Below are 27,898 nucleotides of genomic sequence, written 5' to 3' on the forward strand. Positions count from 1 at the left end.
CCCGGTGGTGGTGCGGCGCTATTTTTCTTTGCGCTGATAGCTTTGAAGATATGTTCTGATGGTGGTGAGAGTGGAGCAAGACTGTCCCCGTGGCGCATTGGGTTAGCGCGATCGGCTGTTAACCGAAAGGTTGGAGGTTCGAGCCCACCCGGTGGTGGCGCGGCGCTTTTTTTCTTTGCGCTAATAGCTTTGAAGATATGTTCTGATGGTGGTGAGAGTGGAGCAGGACTGTCTCCGTGGCGCAATTGGCTAGCGCGATTGGCTGTCAACCGAAAGGTTGGAGGTTCGAGCCCACCCGGTGGTGGTGCGGTGCTTTTTTTTCTTCGGGCTGATGGCTTTGAAGATATGTTCTGATGGTGGTGAGAGTGGAGCAGGACTGTCTCCATGGCGCAATTGGCTAGCGCGATCGGCTGTTAACCGAAAGGTTGGAGTTTCGAGCCTACCCGGTGGTGGTGCGGCGCTTTTTTTTCTTTGTGCTGATAGCTTTGAAGATATGTTCTGATGGTGGTGAGAGAGGAGCAGGACTGTTTCCGTGGCGCAATTGGCTAGCGCGATTGGCTGTTAAACGAAAGGTTGGAGGTTCGAGCCCACCCGGTGGTGGTGCGGTGCTTTTTTTTCTTTGCGCTGATAGCTTTGAAGATATGTTCTGATGGTGGTGAGGGTGGAGCAAGACTGTCCCCGTGGCGCAATTGGCTAGCGCGTTCGGCTGTTAACCGAAAGGTTGGAGGTTCGAGCCCACCCGGTGGTGGTGCAGCGCTTTTTTTCTTTGCGCTTGTAGCTTTGAAGATATGTTCTGATGGTGTTGAGAGTGGAGCAAGACTGTCTCTGTGGTGCAATTGGCTAGCGCGATCGGCTGTTACCGAAAGGTTGGAAATTCGAGCCCACCCGGTGGTGGTGCGGCGCTTTTTTTTCTTTGCGCTGATAGCTTTGAAGATATGTTCTGATAGTGGTGAGAGTGCAGCAAGACTGTCCCCGTGGCGCAATGGGTTAGCGCGATCGGCTGTTAACCGAAAGGTTGGAGGTTCGAGCCCACCCGAAGGTGGCGCGGCGCTTTTTTTGCGCTAATAGCTTTGAAGATATGTTCTGATGGTGGTGAGAGTGGAGCAGGACTGTCTCCATGGCGCAATTGGCTAGCGCGATCGGCTGATAACCGAAAGGTTGGAGTTTTGAGCCCACCCGGTGGTGGTGCGGCGCTTTTTCTTCTTTGGGCTGATAGCTCTGAAGAAATGTTCTGACGGTGGTGAGAGTGGAGCAGGACTGTCTCTGTGGCGCAATTGGCTAGCGCGATCAACTTTTAACCGAAAGGTTGGAGGTTCGAGCCCACCCGGTGGTGGTGCGGCGCTTTTTTTTTCTTTGGGGCGATAGCTCTGAAGAAATGGTCTGACGGTGGTGAGAGGGAAGCACGACTGTCTCTGTGGCGCAATCGGCTAGCGCGATCGGCTATTAACCGAAAGGTTGTAGGTTCGAGCCCACCCGGTGGTGGTGCGGCGCTTTTTTTTCTTTGCGCTGATAGCTTTGAAGATATGTTCTGATAGTGGTGAGAGTGGAGCAAGACTGTCCCCGTGGCGCAATGGGTTAGCGCGATCGGCTGTTAACCAAAAAGTTGGAGGTTCGAGCCCTCCCTGGTGGGGTGTGTTGCTTTTTTCTTTGCGATGATAGCTTTGAAGATATTTTCTGATGGTGGTGAGCGTGGAGCACGATTGTCTCCGTGGCGCAATTGGCTAGCGCGATCGGCCGTTAACCAAAAGGTTGGAGGTTCGAGCCCACCCGGTGGTGGTGCGGCGCTTTTTTTTCTTTGGGCTGATAGCTTGAAAGATATGTTCTAATGGTGGTGAGAGTGGAGCAGGGCTGTCTCCGTGGAGCAATTGGCCAGCGCGATCGGCTGTTAACCGAAAAGTTTTAGGTTCGAGCCCTCCCGGGAGTGGTGTGTTGCTTTTTTCTTTGTGCTGATAGCTTTGAAGATATGTTCTGATGGTGGTAAGACTGGAGCACGACTGCCTCCGTGGCGCAGTTGGCTAGTGCGATCGGCTGTTAACCGAAAGGTTGAAGGTTCGAGCCCACCCGGTGGTGGTGCGTCGCTTTTTTTTCTTTGGGCTGATAGCTTTGATGATATGTTCTGATGGTGGTGAGAGTGGAGCAAGACTGTCCCCGTGGCGCAATGGGCAAGCGCGATCGGCTGTTAACCAAAAGGTTGGAATTTCGAGCCCACCCGGTGGTGGTGCGGGGCTTTTTTTGCGCTGATAGTTTGAAGATATGTTCTGATGGTGGTGAGAGTGGAGCAAGACTGTCTCCGTGGCGCAATGGGCTAGCGCGATCGGCTGTTAACCGAAAGGTTGGAATTTCGAGCCCTCCCGGGAGTGGTGTGTTGCTTTTTTCTTTGCGGTAATAGCTTTGAAGATATGTTCTGATGGTGGTGAGAGTGCAGCAGGACTGTCTTCGTGGCGCAATTGGCTAGCGCGATCGGCTGTTAACCAAAAGGTTGGAGGTTGGAGCCCACCCGGTGGTGTTGCGGCGCTTTTTTTTCTTTGTGGTAATAGCTTTGAAGATATGTTCTGATGGTGGTGAGAGTGGAGCAGGACTGTCTCCATGGCGCAATTGGCTAGCGCGATCGGCTGTTAACCTAAAGGTTGGAGTTTCGAGCCCACCCGGTGGTGGTGCGGCGCTTTTTTCTCTTTGTGCTGATAGCTTTGAAGATATGTTCTGATGGTGGTGAGAGTGGAGCAGGACTGTCTCCGTGGCGCAATTGGCTAACGCGATTGGCTGTTAACCGAAAGCTTGGAGGTTCCAGCCCACCCGGTGGTGGTGGGGTGCTTTTTTTCTTTGGGCTGATAGCTTTGAAGATGTGTTCTGATGGTGGTGAGAGTGGAGCAAGACTGTCTCCCTGGCGCAATTGGCTAGCGCGATCGGCTGTTAACCGAAAGGTTGGAGGTTCGAGCCCACCCGGTGGTGGTGCGGCGCTTTTTTTTCTTTGCGCTTGTAGGTTTGAAGATATGTTCTGATGGTATTGAGAGTGGAGCAAGACTGTCTCTGTGGCGTAATTGGCTAGCGCGATCGGCTGTTAACCGAAAGGTTGGAGGTTCGAGCCCACCCTGTGGTGGTGCAGCGCTTTTTTTTCTTTGCGCTGATAGCTTTGAAGATATGTTCTGATAGTGGTGAGAGTGGAGCAAGACTGTCCCCGTGGCGCAATGGGTTAGCGCGATCGGCTGTTAACCGAAAGGTTGGAGGTTCGAGCCCACCCGGTGGTGCCGCGGCGCTTTTTTTTCTTTGCGCTGATAGCTTTGAAGATATGTTCTGATGGTGGTTAGAGTGGACCAGGACTGTCTCCGTGGCGAAATCGGCTAGCGCGATCGGCAGTTAACTGAAAGGTTGGAGGTTCGAGCCCACCCGGTGGTGGTGCGGCGCTTTTTTTTCTTTGGGGTGATAGCTCTGAAGAAATGTTATGACGGTGGTGAGTGTGGAGCAGGACTGTCTCCGTGGCGCAATTGGCTTGCGCGATCGGCTGTTAACCGAAAGGTTGGAGGTTCGAGTCCACCCGATGATGGTGTGGCGCTTTTTTTTCTTTGTGCTGATAGCTTTGAAGATATGTTCTGATGGTGGTGAGAGTCAAGCAGGACTGTCTCCGTGGCGCAATTGGCTAGCGCGATTGGCTGTTAACCGAAAGGTTGGAAGTTCGAGCCCACCCGGTGGTGGTGCGGTGCTTTTTTTCTTTGGGCTGATAGCTTTTAAGATATGTTCTGATGGTGGTGAGAGTGGAGCAGGACTGTTTCCGTGGCGCAATTGGCTTGCGCAAGGGGCTGTTAACCGAAAGGTTGGAGGTTCGAGCCCACCCGGTGGTGGTGCGGCGCTTTTTTTTTCTTTGCGCTTGTAGCTTTGAAGATATGTTCTGATGGTGTTGAGACTGGAGCAAGACTGTCTCTGTGGCGCAATTGGCTAGCGCGATCGGCTGTTAACCGAAAGGTTGGAGGTTCGAGCCCACCCGGTGGTGGCGCGGCGCTTTTTTTCTTTGCGCTAATAGCTTTGAAGATATGTTCTGATGATGGTGAGAGTGGAGCAGGACTGTCTCCGTGGCGCAATTGGCTAGCGCGATTGGCTGTTAACCGAAAGGTTGGAGGTTCGAGCCCACCCGGTGGTGGTGCGGTGCTTTTTTTTCTTTGGGCTGATAGCTTTGAAGATATGTTCTGATGGTGGTGAGAGTGGAGCAGGACTGTCTCCATGGCGCAATTGGCTAGCGCGATCGGCTGTTAACCGAAAGGTTGGAGTTTCGAGCCTACCCGGTGGTGGTGCGGCGCTTTTTTTTCTTTGTGCTGATAGCTTTGAAGATATGTTCTGATGGTGGTGAGAGTGGAGCAGGACTGTCTCCGTGGCGCAATTGGCTAGCGCGATTGGCTGTTAAACGAAAGGTTGGAGGTTCGAGCCCACCCGGTGGTGGTGCGGTGCTTTTTTTTCTTTGGGCTGATAGCTTTGAAGATATGTTCTGATGGTGGTGAGAGTGGAGCAGGACTTTCTCCCTGGCGCAATTGGCTAGCGCGATCGGCTGTTAACCGAAAGGTTGGAGGTTCGAGCACACCCGGTGGTGGTGCGGCGCTTTTTTTTTCTTTGCGCTGATAGCTTTGAAGATATGTTCTGATGGTGGTGAGGGTGGAGCAAGACTGTCCCCGTGGCGCAATTGGCTAGCGCGATCGGCTGATAACCGAAAGGTTGGAGTTTTGAGCCCACCCGGTGGTGGTGCGGCGCTTTTTCTTCTTTGGGCTGATAGCTCTGAAGAAATGTTCTGACGGTGGTGAGAGTGGAGCAGGACTGTCTCCGTGGCGCAATTCATTCCACTTCCGGCCACGACAGTGAACGGACGTGTTTATCATGTGCTCCCGCGTAGGGGCGGTTTCAGCGGCCCGTGTGGGCCGCGGTATCAGGTGTACCGAAAAGCCAGGCGAAGATTTCCAGGTTGTTCTGCCTCAGCTGCCTTCAGGTGATTCCGTTTTGCACACGGTTTTTTTGCACGGAAACTTGAAAGCCAGGCCATATCGAGTGGAGCATGTCCGAGACAGCCTTGCTCGTCTTTCGCTGCTGCCGGAAGTGGTTGCCCTAGGGGCATACCAAATGAATCATGTATGGGCAGTGACGTTCAAGGATGATGAGGGTAAAAAGAAGATGCTGGCGGCGGAGTCTTTTGATCTAAAGGACCATCGCTGTATGGTGGTTGACCCCCGTGATCGAGGTGTGCGGCTGAAGTTGTACTGGCTTCTTCATGGCGTGCCGGACGAGGCTGTGCGAGTCGCCTTAACGCCCTACGGAAAAGTGACCGAGATAAGCAGAGATAAATGGAAGGTGCAGGGTTGCAATGATAAAGGTTCAACCACGCGGTCGGTCACGCTGAGGCTACACGCGGGCGTGTCCGTGGACGACCTGCCACACCAACTGCGAGTTGCGGAGGATATGGCGCTCGTCGTAATTCCTGGCAGAGCACCGCTATGCCTCCGATGCCGGGCTATCGGACACATTCGACGGGATTGCCGCGTGCCGCGCTGTGGGGTCTGTCGTCGCTATGGCCACGATGACGCCCATTGTGTGAGGTCGTACGCCAGCATTGCGGGCCCAGGCCAAACAGACGAAGTGTCTGAACACCTGATGGATGCCGTGGATGCCGAAGAAGCGAGCAGGGAAGACGGTTATACGGAAGGCCCTGCCACGCCCCCTGAACAGTCTTCTGGGGCCGCACTGGAATCTACCAATAAAGGCGACAAGCACTCTGGTGCGCCAGGAACGAATTTAGACACGGCAGCAGTAGAGAACGACGCTACAGCAGCGAGCAAGTCATCTTCAGCTGCGCGAGAGGGCGGCCCGGAAGCAACGGACGCCGAGATGACCAAGGCCGGTGCTATCGCTTTTAAGCGAGCTCGTGAAACACCTGACCGTACCGGAAATGTTGACACGTCGGCCATCAATGAACCTCCAACAAAGACGGCGACTGGTCGTCGGCCTACCTTTAAACCACGACCAAACCTGTCTCCTGACCGTAGGGGCACTCAAACGTCGGCCCCGCCGTAGCGGAGGAGACGTTCCGAGGCTTTCTACGCTGAGCACACGCAACCACTGTTGCGACGTGAGTATGACACCTGACGAAACAACCTTCAAGAAATGGCGACTAACTTTAAAACTGGTATTTGCATCGCGACGTTGAACTCAAGAGGCCTGTGTTCGCGCAGGAGACAATGCCAGATTAGTCGCATTTTGTTAGAAAACGACATAGACCTCCTGGCTGTACAAGAAACTAAAATGGAAAGTGAAGAACAAACGGAGCAAATGGTTCAAGTTTTTCGCTCTAGGTACAATGTCTGCGTTTGTCATGCTGTTGGGCGGTCAGGAGGCTGTGTCGTTTTCATACGTAGTAGTATCGCGGTTGTTGAAAATGTGTCTACCTGCGATAGCGGTAGGCTGGTTGTGTGCGACTTCAGTGTTTCTGGAATGCCTTGGCGCGTTGTGTGTGTTTATGCACCGAATAGATCGCACGAACGGGAATTTTTTTTCAGAGCGATTGAAGGATTCTTGAAAACGGAAAGAAATGTTGTGGTTCTAGGGGACTTCAATTGTGTCTGTAGAGCTGAGGATAAGACAACGAGCTTCAATGTGCGCGATAGAAGCGCTGAGCTGTTGAATAAAATAGTGAACGAGACAGGGCTGGAAGATGTCGGTTATGTAATGACGCGAGAGGGTGAAGTAGGATATACGCACTTTCAAGGTCATTCGCACGCGAGGTTAGACAGAATATATTTGTCGGCAAAGTTGGTGCCACTATGCTCATCTTATCAAATTCAACATCTTAGTTTTAGTGATCATTGTCTGGTCAAGGTCAACATTGGCGAAAAACGTAAGGCTGCGAAGTTTAATTGGTTTCTATGGAAATTTAATGAAAAACTGCTGCAAGATGAAATATTTGTCACAAAAACCAAAGAATGTCTTTCAAACGCTCTTCGTTTGGAGACCAATAACTTCATAGCTGTGTGGGAGCAAATGAAGTGTGATATAAAGATGATAGCGATTGAAAGAGCCTGTGTATTACGTAATCGGGAAAGGCAACAAGAGAGGCAGTTACAAAGCGAACTAGACTACATGTTAAGCGTAGAAAATGAAGTGCCGGGAAAATTTAAGAAAGAAATAAAGGAGGCGAAAGCAAAGCTCGAATTCATCGACGACGAAAAGTACCGCGGAGCAATGATAAGGGCTCGCACTGAACGGCTGTGGATGGGTGAAACGCCCACTAAGCGGGTGCTCAGTGAAGAAAAGAAACATGCAGCAAACAAAGAGATAAATGAAATTCGATACCGCAATTACATTACCCGGGACCGCGAACAGATAAAGCACGCCTTTGTCGAGTTTTATACGCAACTCCTTAGCCATACAATCAATGACCCCGAACGATTCAAAGAGGACTTTCTGACCCTTATGCCGAGATTGGAAGACTCTGAGCGGGAGCTACTGGAAGTAGAAATCACTGTGGCAGAAATTGAATCAGCTATAGATAACCTGGGTAACGGCAAGTCACCAGGGCCGGATGGGCTTGGTGCTGCCATATACAAATTTTTTAAGACAGAAATGGCACTGGCATTACACCGAGTGATCAGAGAATGCTACGACAAGCAGCAAACACCTCATTCATTTAGGACAGCACACGTAGTATTAATCCCCAAAACTGATGACCCCGCAAAGCTACTTTCAGTGGAATCCTACCGACCTATCAGTTTGAGCAACACTGACTATAAAATATACACGAAGGTCCTAGCAAGACGGCTCCAAAGTGTTGTCACATCCCTTGTCGGCCCGCATCAGACATGTGGGATTAAGGGCAGAACCATATTCACAAATATACACGTAACCAGAAGTATTCTAGAATGCTGTGATGCAAATAATGACCGCGTGGCCATGATTCAGCTAGACCTGCACAAAGCGTTTGATAAAGTCGTACATGAAATTTTGTTTTTATTGCTGGAACATGTGAATGTAGGAACTGTCATTACAGAAGGCGTTAGAATGGTGTATCATGACTGCAGGGCTAATTTAGTAATCAACAAAGAAGTAAGTGCTTCAATTCCTGTGCGCTCGAGCGTGAAGCAAGGTTGTGCCTTGTCGCCACTCCTTTTCGCGCTTTACTTAGAGCCCTTCTGTTTACGAATACTTGCATCACCAAGTATAAGAGGGTATACGTTTCTGACCAGTGGAATTAGAATTTTAGCCTATGCTGATGACGTCGCAGTGTTTTGCAGTGACAAAGAAAGTGTGCAAGAAGTTGTACGAATAGCTAGGGAATTCTGTGCAGCAACGGGCAGCGCAATCAGTTGGCCAAAATGTCTAGGCGTTTGGCATGGCCAGTGGCAAAGCACACCCGAAGTTTACTGTAACATGAATTGGAAAATCATGCCCGGAAAGTACCTCGGTGTGCCTTTGGATCACTACCGCAATGCTACGGAGTATTGGTCTGAGGAACGTCAACGCATTAAAAATTGTACTGATAAGTGGGGAGGTCGCAATTTATCAATGTTTGCAAAAGCGTCCGTGTGCAATGTATTTCTGATTGCAAAAGTGTTTTATGTATTACAAGTGTTAACCATGACCCGCACTTCGGTCCAGAAAATGCACCGAGTATTCGCGACCTTTATATGGGGGTCGCAGTGGGAGCGCACGAGCCGGTGCAATTTATTTCATAGGGTAAAATATGGTGGTCTGGGGCTTTTGCATTTGTTTTTTAAGCAGTTGGTGAGCAGATTCATGTTCGCTCGAGATCAAACTGACAATTTCTTGAGAACTGTGATCCAAGCAAGACTGCAGACCCCCTTATCTGATTTCGTCGTGTCATCTTTTTCCTTCGAAGCTGGACCACTCAGTCCTTATTTGCGAGAAGTAGTTACAGCTACACGCCTGCTCAAGGAAAGATTTTCGTACGAATACTTGTCCGACGTGACTAAAAAGAAACTGTATCGTGACCTTCTTGATGTCTTCCTGCCAGTGCCCGTCTACCGAGCTTCGTGCAGGCTAGGTTCTGAGCGTGACGTGTTTAAACGTGTTAAGAGAATGCCGGTCAGACCCTCTGTCAAAACATTCTTCTTTCAAGTGCATACCGGCACTCTCCCTGTACTGCCATGGCTAAAAAGTAAAGGGCTTTTTGTACCGTGGTCCGTCAACTGTCTAATCTGCGGCAAACCAGAAACGATAAATCATATCTTTCTCGACTGCCATGATGCTGTGTTCTTGTGGGACGTACTACAACGGACTATAAAAAAAGAACTACCTATCAACGCTTTTGGAATCCGTTTTCTTCCGTGTGCAGCTGCAGGGGAAGTGCCGAGTGACATGTTAATGTTGCTTTGCATGCATAGTGTGTGGAGGACAAGAATGGATGTTCGACATATGCGTGTAGACGCACGTTCAGCGAGAGACTATTTTGTTGAGAGTATGCTGTATACACGAGACGTGTTTAAAGCGCTGCCTGAACCCCCCGAGTGGTTACCTGTGCTCGACCAATTGGCTTCTGTGAAGCCTTTTTAAACCAAGTGCACTGGCCAAGTTGAAGCTGGTGTTTTAGTAAGTGTACATATTTTGTATGTATTTCCTTTGCTTGTGGTTATTAAAAGGCAATAAAGAAAAAAAAAAAAAAAGTCTCCGTGGCGCAATTGGCTAGCGCGATCAACTTTTAACCGAAAGGTTGGAGGTTCGAGCCCACCCGGTGGTGGTGGTGCGCTTTTTTTTTTCTTTGGGGCGATAGCTCTGAAGAAATGGTCTGACGGTGGTGAGAGTGAAGCACGACTGTCTCTGTGGCGCAATTGGCTAGCGCGATCGGCTGTTAACCGAAAGGTTGTAGGTTCGAGCCCGCCCGGTGGTGGTGCGGCGCTTTTTTTTCTTTAGGCTGATAGCTCTGAAGAAATGTTCTGACGGTGGTGAGAGTGGAGCAGGACTGTCCCCGTGGCGCCATTGGCTAGCGCGATCGGCTGTTAACCAAAAAGTTGGAGGTTCGAGCCCTCCCGGGTGGGGTGTGTTGCTGTTTTCTTTGCGATGATAGCTTTGAAGATATTTTCTGATGGTGGTGAGCGTGGAGCACGATTGTCTCCGTGGCGCAATTGGCTAGCGCGATCGGCCGTTAACCAAAAGGTTGGAGGTTCGAGCCCACCCGGTGGTGGTGCGGCGCTTTTTTTTTCTTTGGGCTGATAGCTTGAAAGATATGTTCTAATGGTGGTGAGAGTGAAGCAGGACTGTCTCCGTGGAGCAATTGGCCAGCGCGATCGGCTGTTAACCGAAAAGTTGGAGGTTCGAGCCCTCCCGGGAGTGGTGTGTTGCTTTTTTCTTTGTGCTGATAGCTTTGAAGATATGTTCTGATGGTGGTAAGAGTGGAGCACGACTGCCTCCGTGGCGCAATGGGCAAGCGCGATCGGCTGTTAACCAAAAGGTTTGAATTTCGAGCCCACCCGGTGGTGGTGCGGCGCTTTTTTTTGCGCTGATAGTTTGAAGATATGTTCTGATGGTGGTGAGAGCGGAGCAAGACTGTCTCCGTGGCGCAATGGGCTAGCGCGATCGGCTGTTAACCGAAAGGTTGGAATTTCGAGCTCTCCCGGGAGTGGTGTGTTGCTTTTTTCTTTGCGGTAATGGCTTTGAAGATATGTTCTGATGGTGGTGAGAGTGCAGCAGGACTGTCTTCGTTGCGCAATTGGCTAGCGCGATCGGCTGTTAACCGAAAGGTTGGAGGTTCGAGCCCACCCGGTGGTGTTGCGGCGCTTTTTTTTCTTTGTGGTAATAGCTTTGAAGATATGTTCTGATGGTGGTGAGAGTGGAGCAGGACTGTCTCCATGGCGCAATTGGCTAGCGCGATCGGCTGTTAACCGAAAGGTTGGAGTTTCGAGCCCACCCGGTGGTGGTGCGGCGCTTTTTTCTCTTTGTGCTGATAGCTTTGAAGATATGTTCTGATGGTGGTGAGAGTGGAGCAGGACTGTTTCTGTGGCGCAATTGGCTAACGCGGTTGGTTGTTATCCGAAAGGTTGGAGGTTCCAGCCCACCCGTTGGTGGTGCGGTGCTTTTTTTCTTTGGGCTGATAGCTTTGAAGATATGTTCTGATGGTGGTGAGAGTGGAGCAAGACTGTCTCCCTGGCGCAATTGGCTAGCGCGATCGGCTGTTAACCGAAAGGTTGGAGGTTCGAGCCCACCCGGTGGTGGTGCGGCGCTTTTTTTCTTTGCGCTGATAGCTTTGAAGATATGTTCTGATGGTGGTGAGAGTGGAGCAAGACTGTCCCCGTGGCGCAATTGGCTAGCGCGATCGGCTGTTAACCGAAAGGTTGGAGGTTCGAGCCCACCCGGTGGTGGTGCGGCGCTTTTTTTTTCTTTGCGCTTGTAGGTTTGAAGATATGTTCTGATGGTGTTGAGAGTGGAGCAAGACTGTCTCTGTGGCGTAATTGGCTAGCGCGATCGGCTGTTAACCGAAAGGTTGGAGGTTCGAGCCCACCCTGTGGTGGTGCAGCGCTTTTTTTTCTTTGCGCTGATAGCTTTGAAGATATGTTCTGATAGTGGTGAGAGTGGAGCAAGACTGTCTCCGTGGCGCAATTGGCTTGCGCAATTGGCTGTTAACCGAAAGGTTGGAGGTTCGAGCCCACCCGATGATGGTGTGGCGCTTTTTTTTCTTTGTGCTGATAGCTTTGAAGATATGTTCTGATGGTGGTGAGAGTGAAGCGGGACTGTCTCCGTGGCGCAATTGGCTAGCGCGATTGGCTGTTAACCGAAAGGTTGGAAGTTCGAGCCCACCCGGTGGTGGTGCGGTGCTTTTTTTCTTTGGGCTGATAGCTTTTAAGATATGTTCTGATGGTGGTGAGAGTGGAGCAGGACTGTCTCCGTGGCGCAATTGGCTTGCGCAATCGGCTGTTAACCGAAAGGTTGGAGGTTCGAGCCCACCCGGTGGTGGTGCGGCGCTTTTTTTTTCTTTGCGCTTGTAGCTTTGAAGATATGTTCTGATGGTGTTGAGAATGGAGCAAGACTGTCTCTGTGGCGCAATTGGCTAGCGCGATCGGCTGTTAACCGAAAGGTTGGAGGTTCGAGCCCACCCGGTGGTGGCGCGGCGCTTTTTTTCTTTGCGCTAATAGCTTTGAAGATATGTTTTGATGATGGTGAGAGTGGAGCAGGACTGTCTCCGTGGCGCAATTGGCTAGCGCGATTGGCTGTTAAACGAAAGGTTGGAGGTTCGAGCCCACCCGGTGGTGGTGCGGTGCTTTTTTTTCTTTGGGCTGATAGCTTTGAAGATATGTTCTGATGGTGGTGAGAGTGGAGCAGGACTTTCTCCCTGGCGCAATTGGCTAGCGCGATCGGCTGTTAACCGAAAGGTTGGAGGTTCGAGCACACCCGGTGGTGGTGCGGCGCTTTTTTTTTCTTTGCGCTGATAGCTTTGAAGATATGTTCTGATGGTGGTGAGGGTGGAGCAAGACTGTCCCCGTGGCGCAATTGGCTAGCGCGATCGGCTGATAACCGAAAGGTTGGAGTTTTGAGCCCACCCGGTGGTGGTGCGGCGCTTTTTCTTCTTTGGGCTGATAGCTCTGAAGAAATGTTCTGACGGTGGTGAGAGTGGAGCAGGACTGTCTCCGTGGCGCAATTGGCTAGCGCGATCAACTTTTAACCGAAAGGTTGGAGGTTCGAGCCCACCCGGTGGTGGTGCGGCGCTTTTTTTTTCTTTGGGGCGATAGCTCTGAAGAAATGGTCTGACGGTGGTGAGAGTGAAGCACGACTGTCTCTGTGGCGCAATTGGCTAGCGCGATCGGCTGTTAACCGAAAGGTTGTAGGTTCGAGCCCGCCCGGTGGTGGTGCGGCGCTTTTTTTTCTTTAGGCTGATAGCTCTGAAGAAATGTTCTGACGGTGGTGAGAGTGGAGCAGGACTGTCCCCGTGGCGCCATTGGCTAGCGCGATCGGCTGTTAACCAAAAAGTTGGAGGTTCGAGCCCTCCCGGGTGGGGTGTGTTGCTGTTTTCTTTGCGATGATAGCTTTGAAGATATTTTCTGATGGTGGTGAGCGTGGAGCACGATTGTCTCCGTGGCGCAATTGGCTAGCGCGATCGGCCGTTAACCAAAAGGTTGGAGGTTCGAGCCCACCCGGTGGTGGTACGGCGCTTTTTTTTTCTTTGGGCTGATAGCTTGAAAGATATGTTCTAATGGTGGTGAGAGTGAAGCAGGACTGTCTCCGTGGAGCAATTGGCCAGCGCGATCGGCTGTTAACCGAAAAGTTGGAGGTTCGAGCCCTCCCGGGAGTGGTGTGTTGCTTTTTTCTTTGTGCTGATAGCTTTGAAGATATGTTCTGATGGTGGTAAGAGTGGAGCACGACTGCCTCCGTGGCGCAATGGGCAAGCGCGATCGGCTGTTAACCAAAAGGTTGGAATTTCGAGCCCACCCGGTGGTGGTGCGGCGCTTTTTTTTGCGCTGATAGTTTGAAGATATGTTCTGATGGTGGTGAGAGCGGAGCAAGACTGTCTCCGTGGCGCAATGGGCTAGCGCGATCGGCTGTTAACCGAAAGGTTGGAATTTCGAGCTCTCCCGGGAGTGGTGTGTTGCTTTTTTCTTTGCGGTAATAGCTTTGAAGATATGTTCTGATGGTGGTGAGAGTGCAGCAGGACTGTCTTCGTTGCGCAATTGGCTAGCGCGATCGGCTGTTAACCGAAAGGTTGGAGGTTCGAGCCCACCCGGTGGTGTTGCGGCGCTTTTTTTTCTTTGTGGTAATAGCTTTGAAGATATGTTCTGATGGTGGTGAGAGTGGAGCAGGACTGTCTCCATGGCGCAATTGGCTAGCGCGATCGGCTGTTAACCGAAAGGTTGGAGTTTCGAGCCCACCCGGTGGTGGTGCGGCGCTTTTTTCTCTTTGTGCTGATAGCTTTGACGATATGTTCTGATGGTGGTGAGAGTGGAGCAGGACTGTTTCTGTGGCGCAATTGGCTAACGCGGTTGGTTGTTATCCGAAAGGTTGGAGGTTCCAGCCCACCCGTTGGTGGTGCGGTGCTTTTTTTCTTTGGGCTGATAGCTTTGAAGATATGTTCTGATGGTGGTGAGAGTGGAGCAAGACTGTCTCCCTGGCGCAATTGGCTAGCGCGATCGGCTGTTAACCGAAAGGTTGGAGGTTCGAGCCCACCCGGTGGTGGTGCGGCGCTTTTTTTCTTTGCGCTGATTGCTTTGAAGATATGTTCTGATGGTGGTGAGAGTGGAGCAAGACTGTCCCCGTGGCGCAATTGGCTAGCGCGATCGGCTGTTAACCGAAAGGTTGGAGGTTCGAGCCCACCCGGTGGTGGCGCGGCGCTTTTTTTTGCGCTGATAGCTTTGAAGATATGTTCTGATGGTGGTGAGAGTGGACCAGGACTGTCTCCGTGGCGCAATCGGCTAGCGCGATCGGCTGTTAACTGAAAGGTTAGAGGTTCGAGCCCACCCGGTGGTGGTGCGGCGCTTTTTTTTCTTTGGGTGATAGCTCTGAAGAAATGTTTTGGCGGTGGTGACTGTGGAGCAGGACTGTCTCCGTGGCGCAATTGGCTTGCGCGATCGGCTGTTAACCGAAAGTTTGGAGGTTCGAGCCCACCCGATGATGGTGTGGCGCTTCTTTTTCTTTGTGCTGATAGCTTTGAAGATATGTTCTGATGGTGGTGAGAGTGAAGCAGGACTGTCTCCGTGGCGCAATTGGCTAGCGCGATTGGCTGTTAACCGAAAGGTTGGAAGTTCGAGCCCACCCGGTTGTGGTGCGGTGCTTTTTTTCTTGGGCTGATAGCTTTGAAGATATGTTCTGATGGTGGTGAGAGTGGAGCAGGACTGTCTCCGTGGCGCAATTGGCTTGCGCAATCGGCTGTTAACCGAAAGGTTGGAGGTTCGAGCCCACCCGGTGGTGGTGCGGCGCTTTTTTTTTCTTTGCGCTTGTAGCTTTGAAGGTATGTTATGATGGTGTTGAGAGTGGAGCAAGACTGTCTGTGGCGCAAATGGCTAGCGCGATCGGCTGTTAACCGAAAGGTTGGAGGTTCGAGCCCACCAGGTGGTGGTGCGGCGCTTTTTTTTCTTTGCGCTGATAGCTTTGGAGATATGTTCTGATAGTGGTGAGAGTGGAGCAAGACTGTCCCCGTGGCGCAATGGGTTAGCGCGATCGGCTGTTAACCGAAAGGTTGGAGGTTCGAGCCCACCCGATGGTGGCGCGGCGCTTTATTCTTTGCGCTAATAGCTTTGAAGATATGTTCTGGTGGTGGTGAGAGTGGAGCAGGACTGTCTCCGTGGCGCAATTGGCTTGCGCAATCGGCTGTTAACCGAAAGGTTGGAGGTTCGAGCCCACCCGGTGGTGGTGCGGCGCTTTTTTTTTCTTTGCGCTTGTAGCTTTGAAGATATGTTCTGATGGTGTTGAGAGTGGAGCAAGACTGTCTCTGTGGCGCAATTGGCTAGCGCGATCGGCTGTTAACCGAAAGGTTGGAGGTTCGAGCCCACCCGGTGGTGGTGCGGCGCTTTTTTTTGCGCTGATAGCTTTGAAGATATGTTCTGATAGTGGTGAGAGTGGAGCGAGACTGTCCCCGTGGCGCAATGGGTTAGCGCGATCGGCTGTTAACCGAAAGGTTGGAGGTTCGAGCCCACCCGAAGGTGGCGCGGCGCTTTTTTTTGCGCTAATAGCTTTGAAGATATGTTTTCATGGTGGTGAGAGTGGAGCAGGACTGTCTCCATGGCGCAATTGGCTAGCGCGATCGGCTGTTAACCGAAAGGTTGGAGGTTCGAGCCCACCCGAAGGTGGCGCGGCGCTTTTTTTGCGCTAATAGCTTTGAAGATATGTTCTTATGGTGGTGAGAGTGGAGCAGGACTGTCTCCGTGGCGCAATTGGCTTGCGCGATCGGCTGTTAACCAAAAGGTTGGAGGTTCGAGCCCTCCCAGGAGTGGTGTGTTGCTTTTTTCTTTGTGGTAATAGCTTTGAAGATATGTTCTGATGGTGGTGAGAGTGGAGCAGGACTGTCCATGGCGCAATTGGCTAGCGCGATCGGCTGTTAACCGAAAGGTTGGAGTTTCTAGCCTACCCGGTGGTGGTGCGGCGCTTTTTTTTCTTTGTGCTGATAGCTTTGAAGATATGTTCTGATGGTGGTGAGAGTGGAGCAGGACTGTCTCCGTGGCGCAATTGGCTAGCGCGATTGGCTGTTAAACGAAAGGTCGGAGGTTCGAGCCCACCCGGTGGTGGCGCGGCGCTTTTTTTCTTTGCGCTAATAGCTTTGAAGATATGTTCTGATGGTGGTGAGAGTGGAGCAGGACTGTATCCGTGGCGCAATTGGCTAGCGCGATTGGCTGTTAACCGAAAGGTTGGAGGTTCGAGCCCACCCGGTGGTGGTGCGGTGCTTTTTTTCTTTGGGCTGATAGCTTTGAAGATATGTTCTTATGGTGGTGAGAGTGGAGCAGGACTGTCTCCGTGGCGCAATTGGCTTGCGCGATCGGCTGTTAACCAAAAGGTTGGAGGTTCGAGCCCTCCCAGGAGTGGTGTGTTGCTTTTTTCTTTGTGGTAATAGCTTTGAAGATATGTTCTGATGGTGGTGAGAGTGGAGCAGGACTGTCTCCATGGCGCAATTGGCTAGCGCGATCGGCTGTTAACCGAAAGGTTGGAGGTTCGAGCTTACCCGGTGGTGGTGCGGCGCTTTTTTTTTGCGCTGATAGCTTTGAAGATATGTTCTGATAGTGGTGAGAGTGGAGCGAGACTGTCCCCGTGGCGCAATGGGTTAGCGCGATCGGCTGTTAACCGAAAGGTTGGAGGTTCGAGCCCACCCGAAGGTGGTGCGGCGCTATTTTTCTTTGCGCTGATAGCTTTGAAGATATGTTCTGATGGTGGTGAGAGTGGAGCAGGACTGTCTCCGTGGCGCAATTGGCTAGCGCGATTGGCTGTTAACCGAAAGGTTGGAGGTTCGAGCCCACCCGGTGGTGGTGCGGTGCTTTTTTTTCTTTGGGCTGATAGCTTTGAAGATATGTTCTTATGGTGGTGAGAGTGGAGCAGGACTGTCTCCGTGGCGCAATTGGCTTGCGCGATCGGCTGTTAACCAAAAGGTTGGAGGTTCGAGCCCTCCCAGGAGTGGTGTGTTGCTTTTTTCTTTGTGGTAATAGCTTTGAAGATATGTTCTGATGGTGGTGAGAGTGGAGCAGGACTGTCTCCATGGCGCAATTGGCTAGCGCGATCGGCTGTTAACCGAAAAGTTGGAGTTTCTAGCCTACCCGGTGGTGGTGCGGCGCTTTTTTTTCTTTGTGCTGATAGCTTTGAAGATATGTTCTGATGGTGGTGAGAGTGGAGCAGGACTGTCTCCGTGGCGCAATTGGCTAGCCCGATTGGCTGTTAAACGAAAGGTTGGAGGTTGGAGCCCACCCGGTGGTGGTGCGGTGCTTTTTTTTCTTTGGGCTGATAGCTTTGAAGATATGTTCTGATGGTGTTGAGAGTGGAGCAAGACTGTCTCTGTGGCGCAATTGGCTAGCGCGATCGGCTGTTAACCGAAAGGTTGGAGGTTCGAGCCCACCCGAAGGTGGCGCGGCGCTTTTTTTCTTTGGGCTGATAGCTCTGAAGAAATGTTCTGACGGTGGTGAGAGTGGAGCAGGACTGTCTCCGTGGCGCAATTGGCTAGCGCGATCAACTTTTATCCGAAAGGTTGGAGGTTCGAGCCCACCCGGTGGTGGTGCGGCGCTTTTTTTTTCTTTAGGCTGATAGCTCTGAAGAAATGTTCTGACGGTGGTGAGAGTGGAGCAGGACTGTCCCCGTGGCGCCATTGGCTAGCGCGATAGGCTGTTAACCAAAAAGTTGGAGGTTCGAGCCCTCCCGGGTGGGGTGTGTTGCTTTTTTCTTTGCGATGATAGCTTTGAAGATATTTTCTGATGGTGGTGAGCGTGGAGCAGGACTGTCTCCGTGGAGCAATTGGCCTGCGCGATCGGCTGTTAACCGAAAAGTTGGAGGTTCGAGCCCTCCCGGAAGTGGTGTGTTGCTTTTTTCTTTGTGCTGATAGCTTTGAAGATATGTTCTGATGGTGGTAAGAGTGGAGCACGACTGCCTCCGTGGCGCAATTGGCTAGTGCGATCGGCTGTTACCCGAAAGGTTGAAGGTTCGAGCCCACCCGGTGGTGGTGCGGCGCTTTTTTTTCTTTGGGCTGATAGCTTTGATGATATGTTCTGATGGTGGTGAGAGTGGAGCAAGACTATCCCCGTGGCGCAATGGGCAAGCGCGATCGGCTGTTAACCAAAAGGTTGGAATTTCGAGCCCACCCGGTGGTGGTGCGGCGCTTTTTTTTGCGCTGATAGTTTGAAGATAAGTTCTGATGGTGGTGAGAGCGGAGCAAGACTGTCTCCGTGGCGCAATGGGCTAGCGCGATCGGCTGTTAACCGAAAGGTTGGAATTTCGAGCTCTCCCGGGACTGGTGTGTTGCTTTTTTCTTTGCGGTAATAGCTTTGAAGATATGTTCTGATGGTGGTGAGAGTGCAGCAGGACTGTCATCGTTGCGCAATTGGCTAGCGCGATCGGCTGTTAACCGAAAGGTTGGAGGTTCGAGCCCACCCGGTGGTGTTGCGGCGCTTTTTTTTCTTTGTGGTAATAGCTTTGAAGATATGTTCTGATGGTGGTGAGAGTGGAGCAGGACTGTCTCCATGGCGCAATTGGCTAGCGCGATCGGCTGTTAACCGAAAGGTTGGAGGTTCGAGCCCACCCGGTGGTGGTGCGGCGCTTTTTTTTCTTTGCGCTGATTGCTTTGAAGATATGTTCTGATGTTGGTGAGAGTGGAGCAAGACTGTCCCCGTGGCGCAATTGGCTAGCGCGATCAGCTGTTAACCGAAAGGTCGGAGGTTCGAGCCCACCCGGTGGTGGTGCGGCGCTTTTTTTTCTTTGCGCTTGTAGCTTTGAAGATATGTTCTGATGGTGTTGAGAGTGGAGCAAGACTGTCTCTGTGGCGCAATTGGCTAGCGCGATCGGCTGTTAACCGAAAGGTTGGAGGTTCGAGCCCACCCGAAGGTGGCGCGGCGCTTTTTTTGCGCTAATAGCTTTGAAGATATGTTCTTATGGTGGTGAGAGTGGAGCAGGACTGTCTCCGTGGCGCAATTGGCTTGCGCGATCGGCTGTTAACCAAAAGGTTGGAGGTTCGAGCCCTCCCAGGAGTGGTGTGTTGCTTTTTTCTTTGTGGTAATAGCTTTGAAGATATGTTCTGATGGTGGTGAGAGTGGAGCAGGACTGTCTCCATGGCGCAATTGGCTAGCGCGATCGGCTGTTAACCGAAAGGTTGGAGTTTCTAGCCTACCCGGTGGTGGTGCGGCGCTTTTTTTTCTTTGTGCTGATAGCTTTGAAGATATGTTCTGATGGTGGTGAGAGTGGAGCAGGACTGTCTCCGTGGCGCAATTGGCTAGCGCGATTGGCTGTTAAACGAAAGGTCGGAGGTTCGAGCCCACCCGGTGGTGGCGCGGCGCTTTTTTTCTTTGCGCTAATAGCTTTGAAGATATGTTCTGATGGTGGTGAGAGTGGAGCAGGACTGTCTCCGTGGCGCAATTGGCTAGCGCGATTGGCTGTTAACCGAAAGGTTGGAGGTTCGAGCCCACCCGGTGGTGGTGCGGTGCTTTTTTTTCTTTGGGCTGATAGCTTTGAAGATATGTTCTTATGGTGGTGAGAGTGGAGCAGGACTGTCTCCGTGGCGCAATTGGCTTGCGCGATCGGCTGTTAACCAAAAGGTTGGAGGTTCGAGCCCTCCCAGGAGTGGTGTGTTGCTTTTTTCTTTGTGGTAATAGCTTTGAAGATATGTTCTGATGGTGGTGAGAGTGGAGCAGGACTGTCTCCATGGCGCAATTGGCTAGCGCGATCGGCTGTTAACCGAAAAGTTGGAGTTTCTAGCCTACCCGGTGGTGGTGCGGTGCTTTTTTTTCTTTGTGCTGATAGCTTTGAAGATATGTTCTGATGGTGGTGAGAGTGGAGCAGGACTGTCTCCGTGGCGCAATTGGCTAGCCCGATTGGCTGTTAAACGAAAGGTTGGAGGTTCGAGCCCACCCGGTGGTGGTGCGGTGCTTTTTTTTCTTTGGGCTGATAGCTTTGAAGATATGTTCTGATGGTGGTGAGAGTAGAGCAGGACTGTCTCCCTGGCGCAATTGGCTAGCGCGATCGGCTGTTAACCGAAAGGTTGGAGGTTCGAGCACACACGGTGGTGGTGCGGCGCTTTTTTTTCTTTGCGCTGATAGCTTTGAAGATATGTTCTGATGGTGGTGAGGGTGGAGCAAGACTGTGCCCGTGGCGCAATTGGCTAGCGCGATCGGCTGTTAACCGAAAGGTTGGAGGTTCGAGCCCACCCGGTGGTGGTGCGGTGCTTTTTTTCTTTGCGCTTGTAGCTTTGAAGATATGTTCTGATGGTGTTGAGAGTGGAGCAAGACTGTCTCTGTGGCGCAATTGGCTAGCGCGATCGGCTGTTAACCAAAAGGTTGGAGGTTCGAGCCCACCCGAAGGTGGCGCGGCGCTTTTTTTCTTTGGGCTGATAGCTCTGAAGAAATGTTCTGACGGTGGTGAGAGTGGAGCAGGACTGTCTCCGTGGCGCAATTGGCTAGCGCGATCAACTTTTATCCGAAAGGTTGGAGGTTCGAGCCCACCCGGTGGTGGTGCGGCGCTTTTTTTTTCTTTAGGCTGATAGCTCTGAAGAAATGTTCTGACGGTGGTGAGAGTGGAGCAGGACTGTCCCCGTGGCGCCATTGGCTAGCGCGATCGGCTGTTAACCAAAAAGTTGGAGGTTCGAGCCCTCCCGGGTGGGGTGTGTTGCTTTTTTCTTTGCGATGATAGCTTTGAAGATATTTTCTGATGGTGGTGAGCGTGGAGCAGGACTGTCTCCGTGGAGCAATTGGCCAGCGCGATCGGCTGTTAACCGAAAAGTTGGAGGTTCGAGCCCTCCCGGGAGTGGTGTGTTGCTTTTTTCTTTGTGCTGATAGCTTTGAAGATATGTTCTGATGGTGGTAAGAGTGGAGCACGACTGCCTCCGTGGCGCAATTGGCTAGTGCGATCGGCTGTTACCCGAAAGGTTGAAGGTTCGAGCCCACCCGGTGGTGGTGCGGCGCTTTTTTTTCTTTGGGCTGATAGCTTTGATGATATGTTCTGATGGTGGTGAGAGTGGAGCAAGACTGTCCCCGTGGCGCAATGGGCAAGCGCGATCGGCTGTTAACCAAAAGGTTGGAATTTCGAGCCCACCCGGTGGTGGTGCGGCGCTTTTTTTTGCGCTGATAGTTTGAAGATAAGTTCTGATGGTGGTGAGAGCGGAGCAAGACTGTCTCCGTGGCGCAATGGGCTAGCGCGATCGGCTGTTAACCGAAAGGTTGGAATTTCGAGCTCTCCCGGGAGTGGTGTGTTGCTTTTTTCTTTGCGGTAATAGCTTTGAAGATATGTTCTGATGGTGGTGAGAGTGCAGCAGGACTGTCTTCGTTGCGCAATTGGCTAGCGCGATCGGCTGTTAACCGAAAGGTTGGAGGTTCGAGCCCACCCGGTGGTGTTGCGGCGCTTTTTTTTCTTTGTGGTAATAGCTTTGAAGATATGTTCTGATGGTGGTGAGAGTGGAGCAGGACTGTCTCCATGGCGCAATTGGCTAGCGCGATCGGCTGTTAACCGAAAGGTTGGAGTTTCGAGCCCACCCGGTGGTGGTGCGGCGCTTTTTTCTCTTTGTGCTGATAGCTTTGAAGATATGTTCTGATGGTGGTGAGAGTGGAGCAGGACTGTCTCCGTGGCGCAATTGGCTAACGCGATTGGCTGTTAACCGAAAGGTTGGAGGTTCCAGTCCACCCGGTGGTGGTGCGGTGCTTTTTTTCTTTGGGCTGATAGCTTTGAAGATATGTTCTGATGGTGGTGAGAGTGGAGCAAGACTGTCTCCCTGGCGCAATTGGCTAGTGCGATCGGCTGTTAACCGAAAGGTTGGAGGTTCGAGCCCACCCGGTGGTGGTGCGGCGCTTTTTTTTCTTTGCGCTGATTGCTTTGAAGATATGTTCTGATGTTGGTGAGAGTGGAGCAAGACTGTCCCCGTGGCGCAATTGGCTAGCGCGATCAGCTGTTAACCGAAAGGTCGGAGGTTCGAGCCCACCAGGTGGTGGTGCGGCGCTTTTTTTTCTTTGCGCTTGTAGCTTTGAAGATATGTTCTGATGGTGTTGAGAGTGGAGCAAGACTGTCTCTGTGGCGCAATTGGCTAGCGCGATCGGCTGTTAACCGAAAGGTTGGAGGTTCGAGCCCACCCGGTGGTGGCGCGGCGCTTTTTTTTGCGCTGATAGCTTTGAAGATATGTTCTGATGGTGGTGAGAGTGGACCAGGACTGTCTCCGTGGCGCAATCGGCTAGCGCGATCGGCTGTTAACTGAAAGGTTGGAGGTTCGAGCCCACCCGGTGGTGGTGCGGCGCTTTTTTTTCTTTGGGGTGATAGCTCTGAAGAAATGTTTTGGCGGTGGTGAGTGTGGAGCAGGACTGTCTCCGTGGCGCAATTGGCTTGCGCGATCGGCTGTTAACCGAAAGGTTGGAGGTTCGAGCCCACGCGATGATGGTGTGGCGCTTTTTTTTCTTTGTGCTGATAGCTTTGAAGATATGTTCTGATGGTGGTGAGAGTGAAGCAGGACTGTCTCCGTGGCGCAATTGGCTAGCGCGATTGGCTGTTAACCGAAAGGTTGGAAGTTCGAGCCCACCCGGTGGTGGTGCGGTGCTTTTTTCTTTGGGCTGATAGCTTTGAAGATATGTTCTGATGGTGGTGAGAGTGGAGCAGGACTGTCTCCGTGGCGCAATTGGCTTGCGCAATCGGCTGTTAACCGAAAGGTTGGAGGTTCGAGCCCACCCGGTGGTGGTGCGGCGCTTTTTTTCTTTGCGCTGATAGCTTTGGAGATATGTTCTGATAGTGGTGAGAGTGGAGCAAGACTGTCCCCGTGGCGCGATGGGTTAGCGCGATCGGCTGTTAACCGAAAGGTTGGAGGTTCGAGCCCACCCGATGGTGGCGCGGCGCCTTATTCTTTGCGCTAATAGCTTTGAAGATATGTTCTGATGGTGGTGAGAGTGGAGCAGGACTGTCTCCGTGGCGCAATTGGCTTGCGCAATCGGCTGTTAACCGAAAGGTTGGAGGTTCGAGCCCACCCGGTGGTGGTGCGGCGTTTTTTTTCTTAGCGCTTGTAGCTTTGAAGATATGTTCTGATGGTGTTGAGAGTGGAGCAAGACTGTCTCTGTGGCGCAATTGGCTAGCGCGATCGGCTGTTAACCGAAAGGTTGGAGTTTCGAGCCCACCCGGTGGTGGTGCGGTGCTTTTTTCTCTTTGTGCTGATAGCTTTGAAGATATGTTCTGATGGTGGTGAGAGTGGAGCAGTACTGTCTCCGTGGCGCAATTGGCTAGCGCGATCGGCTGTTAACCGAAAGGTTGGAGGTTCGAGCCCACCCGGTGGTGGTGCGGCGCTTTTTTTTCTTTGCGCTGATAGCTTTCAAGATATGTTCTGATGGTGGTGAGAGTGGAGCAAGACTGTCCCCGTGGCGCATTGGGTTAGCGCGATCGGCTGTTAACCGAAAGGTCGGAGGTTCGAGCCCACCCGGTGGTGGCGCGGCGCTTTTTTTCTTTGCGCTAATAGCTTTGAAGATATGTTCTGATGGTGGTGAGAGTGGAGCAGGACTGTCTCCGTGGCGCAATTGGCTAGCGCGATTGGCTGTTAACCGAAAGGTTGGAGGTTCGAGCCCACCCGGTGGTGGTGCGGTGCTTTTTTTTCTTTGGGCTGATAGCTTTGAAGATATGTTCTTATGGTGGTGAGAGTGGAGCAGGACTGTCTCCGTGGCGCAATTGGCTTGCGCGATCGGCTGTTAACCAAAAGGTTGGAGGTTCGAGCCCTCCCAGGAGTGGTGTGTTGCTTTTTTCTTTGTGGTAATAGCTTTGAAGATATGTTCTGATGGTGGTGAGAGTGGAGCAGGACTGTCTCCATGGCGCAATTGGCTAGCGCGATCGGCTGTTTACCGAAAGGTTGGAGTTTCTAGCCTACCCGGTGGTGGTGCGGCGCTTTTTTTTCTTTGTGCTGATAGCTTTGAAGATATGTTCTGATGGTGGTGAGAGTGGAGCAGGACTGTCTCCGTGGCGCAATTGGCTAGCGCGATTGGCTGTTAAACGAAAGTTTGGAGGTTCGAGCCCACCCGGTGGTGGTGCGGTGCTTTTTTTTCTTTGGGCTGATAGCTTTGAAGATATGTTCTGATGGTGGTGAGAGTAGAGCAGGACTGTCTCCCTGGCGCAATTGGCTAGCGCGATCGGCTGTTAACCGAAAGGTTGGAGGTTCGAGCACACCCGGTGGTGGTGCGGCGCTTTTTTTTCTTTCCGCTGATAGCTTTGAAGATATGTTCTGATGGTGGTGAGGGTGGAGCAAGACTGTCCCCGTGGCGCAATTGGCTAGCGCGATCGGCTGTTAACCGAAAAGTTGGAGGTTCGAGCCCACCCGGTGGTGGTGCGGTGCTTTTTTTTCTTTGCGCTTGTAGCTTTGAAGATATGTTCTGATGATGTTGAGAATGGAGCAAGACTGTCTCTGTGGCGCAATTGGCTAGCGCGATCGGCTGTTAACCGAAAGGTTGGAGGTTCGAGCCCACCCGAAGGTGGCGCGGCGCTTTTTTTCTTTGCGCTAATAGCTTTGAAGATATGTTCTGATGGTGGTGAGAGAGGAGCAGGACTGTCTCCATGGCGCAATTGGCTAGCGCGATCGGCTGATAACCGAAAGGTTGGAGTTTCGAGCCCACCCGGTGGTGTTGCGGCGCTTTTTCTTCTTTGGGCTGATAGCTCTGAAGAAATGTTCTGACGGTGGTGAGAGTGAAGCAGGACTGTCTCCGTGGCGCAATTGGCTAGCGCGATCAACTTTTAACCGAAAGGTTGGAGGTTCGAGCCCACCCGGTGGTGGTGCGGCGCTTTTTTTTTCTTTGGGGCGATAGCTCTGACGAAATGGTCTGACGGTGGGGAGAGTGAAGCACGACTGTCTCTGTGGCGCAATTGGCTAGCGCGATCGGGTGTTAACCGAAAGGTTGTAGGTTCGAGCCCACCCGGTGGTGGTGCGGCGCTTTTTTTTCTTTAGGCTGATAGCTCTGAAGAAATGTTCTGACGGTGGTGAGAGTGGAGCAGGACTGTCCCCGTGGCGCCATTGGCTTGCGCGATCGGCTGTTAACCGAAAGGTTGGAGGTTCGAGCCCACGCGATGATGGTGTGGCGCTTTTTTTTCTTTGTGCTGATAGCTTTGAAGATATGTTCTGATGGTGGTGAGAGTGAAGCAGGACTGTCTCCGTGGCGCAATTGGCTAGCGCGATTGGCTGTTAACCGAAAGGTTGGAAGTTCGAGCCCACCCGGTGGTGGTGCGGTGCTTTTTTCTTTGGGCTGATAGCTTTGAAGATATGTTCTGATGGTGGTGAGAGTGGAGCAGGACTGTCTCCGTGGCGCAGTTGGCTTGCGCAATCGGCTGTTAACCGAAAGGTTGGAGGTTCGAGCCCACCCGGTGGTGGTGCGGCGCTTTTTTTCTTTGCGCTGATAGCTTTGGAGATATGTTCTGATAGTGGTGAGAGTGGAGCAAGACTGTCCCCGTGGCGCGATGGGTTAGCGCGATCGGCTGTTAACCGAAAGGTTGGAGGTTCGAGCCCACCCGATGGTGGCGCGGCGCCTTATTCCTTGCGCTAATAGCTTTGAAGATATGTTCTGATGGTGGTGAGAGTGGAGCAGGACTGTCTCCGTGGCGCAATTGGCTTGCGCAATCGGCTGTTAACCGAAAGGTTGGAGGTTCGAGCCCACCCGGTGGTGGTGCGGCGTTTTTTTTTCTTTGCGCTTGTAGCTTTGAAGATATGTTCTGATGGTGTTGAGAGTGGAGCAAGACTGTCTCTGTGGCGCAATTGGCTAGCGCGATCGGCTGTTAACCGAAAGGTTGGAGTTTCGAGCCCACCCGGTGGTGGTGCGGTGCTTTTTTCTCTTTGTGCTGATAGCTTTGAAGATATGTTCTGATGGTGGTGAGAGTGGAGCAGGACTGTCTCTGTGGCGCAATTGGCTAACGCGATTGGCTGTTAACCGAAAGGTTGAGGTTCGAGCCCACCCGGTGGTGGTGCGGCGCTTTTTTTTCTTTGCGCTTGTAGCTTTGAAGATATGTTCTGATGGTGTTGAGAGTGGAGCAAGACTGTCTCCGTGGCGCAATTGGCTAGCGCGATCGGCTGTTAACCGAAAGGTTGGAGGTTCGAGCCCACCCGGTGGTGGTGCGGCGCTTTTTTTTCTTTGCGCTGATAGCTTTCAAGATATGTTCTGATGGTGGTGAGAGTGGAGCAAGACTGTCCCCGTGGCGCATTGGGTTAGCGCGATCGGCTGTTAACCGAAAGGTCGGAGGTTCGAGCCCACCCGGTGGTGGCGCGGCGCTTTTTTTCTTTGCGCTAATAGCTTTGAAGATATGTTCTGATGGTGGTGAGAGTGGAGCAGGACTGTCTCCGTGGCGCAATTGGCTAGCGCGATTGGCTGTTAACCGAAAGGTTGGAGGTTCGAGCCCACCCGGTGGTGGTGCGGTGCTTTTTTTTCTTTGAGCTGATAGCTTTGAAGATATGTTCTTATGGTGGTGAGAGTGGAGCAGGACTGTCTCCGTGGCGCAATTGGCTTGCGCGATCGGCTGTTAACCAAAAGGTTGGAGGTTCGAGCCCTCCCAGGAGTGGTGTGTTGCTTTTTTCTTTGTGGTAATAGCTTTGAAGATATGTTCTGATGGTGGTGAGAGTGGAGCAGGACTGTCTCCATGGCGCAATTGGCTAGCGCGATCGGCTGTTAACCGAAAGGTTGGAGTTTCTAGCCTACCCGGTGGTGGTGCGGCGCTTTTTTTTCTTTGTGCTGATAGCTTTGAAGATATGTTCTGATGGTGGTGAGAGTGGAGCAGGACTGTCTCCGTGGCGCAATTGGCTAGCGCGATTGGCTGTTAAACGATAGGTTGGAGGTTCGAGCCCACCCGGTGGTGGTGCGGTGCTTTTTTTTCTTTGGGCTGATAGCTTTGAAGATATGTTCTGATGGTGGTGAGAGTAGAGCAGGACTGTCTCCCTGGCGCAATTGGCTAGCGCGATCGGCTGTTAACCGAAAGGTTGGAGGTTCGAGCACACCCGGTGGTGGTGCGGCGCTTTTTTTTCTTTGCGCTGATAGCTTTGAAGATATGTTCTGATGGTGGTGAGGATGGAGCAAGACTGTCCCCGTGGCGCAATTGGCTAGCGCGATCGGCTGTTAACCGAAAAGTTGGAGGTTCGAGCCCACCCGGTGGTGGTGCGGTGCTTTTTTTTCTTTGCGCTTGTAGCTTTGAAGATATGTTCTGATGATGTTGAGAGTGGAGCAAGACTGTCTCTGTGGCGCAATTGGCTAGCGCGATCGGCTGTTAACCGAAAGGTTGGAGGTTCGAGCCCACCCGAAGGTGGCGCGGCGCTTTTTTTCTTTGCGCTAATAGCTTTGAAGATATGTTCTGATGGTGGTGAGAGAGGAGCAGGACTGTCTCCATGGCGCAATTGGCTAGCGCGATCGGCTGATAACCGAAAGGTTGGAGTTTCGAGCCCACCCGGTGGTGTTGCGGCGCTTTTTCTTCTTTGGGCTGATAGCTCTGAAGAAATGTTCTGACGGTGGTGAGAGTGAAGCAGGACTGTCTCCGTGGCGCAATTGGCTAGCGCGATCAACTTTTAACCGAAAGGTTGGAGGTTCGAGCCCACCCGGTGGTGGTGCGGCGCTTTTTTTTTCTTTGGGGCGATAGCTCTGACGAAATGGTCTGACGGTGGGGAGAGTGAAGCACGACTGTCTCTGTGGCGCAATTGGCTAGCGCGATCGGGTGTTAACCGAAAGGTTGTAGGTTCGAGCCCACCCGGTGATGGTGCGGCGCTTTTTTTTCTTTAGGCTGATAGCTCTGAAGAAATGTTCTGACGGTGGTGAGAGTGGAACAGGACTGTCCCCGTGGC

At 52.1% G+C, this 27,898-nt stretch overlaps 1 protein-coding gene across 1 annotated transcript; it reads left to right on the top strand.

Annotated features, from left to right (window-relative positions):
- The first annotated feature begins 4,839 nt into the window (after positions 1 to 4,839).
- On the top strand, positions 4,840 to 6,561 carry LOC142786933 (uncharacterized). Its single transcript, XM_075884602.1, has one exon. It carries the CDS (start codon positions 4,858 to 4,860, stop codon positions 6,043 to 6,045), a length of 1,188 nt encoding a protein of 395 aa, XP_075740717.1. The 5' UTR covers positions 4,840 to 4,857; the 3' UTR covers positions 6,046 to 6,561.
- Positions 6,562 to 27,898: the final 21,337 nt, after the last annotated feature.

Source organism: Rhipicephalus microplus, unplaced genomic scaffold (assembly GCF_043290135.1).
Source record: "Rhipicephalus microplus isolate Deutch F79 unplaced genomic scaffold, USDA_Rmic scaffold_39, whole genome shotgun sequence".
Classification (NCBI taxonomy): domain Eukaryota; kingdom Metazoa; phylum Arthropoda; class Arachnida; order Ixodida; family Ixodidae; genus Rhipicephalus; species Rhipicephalus microplus.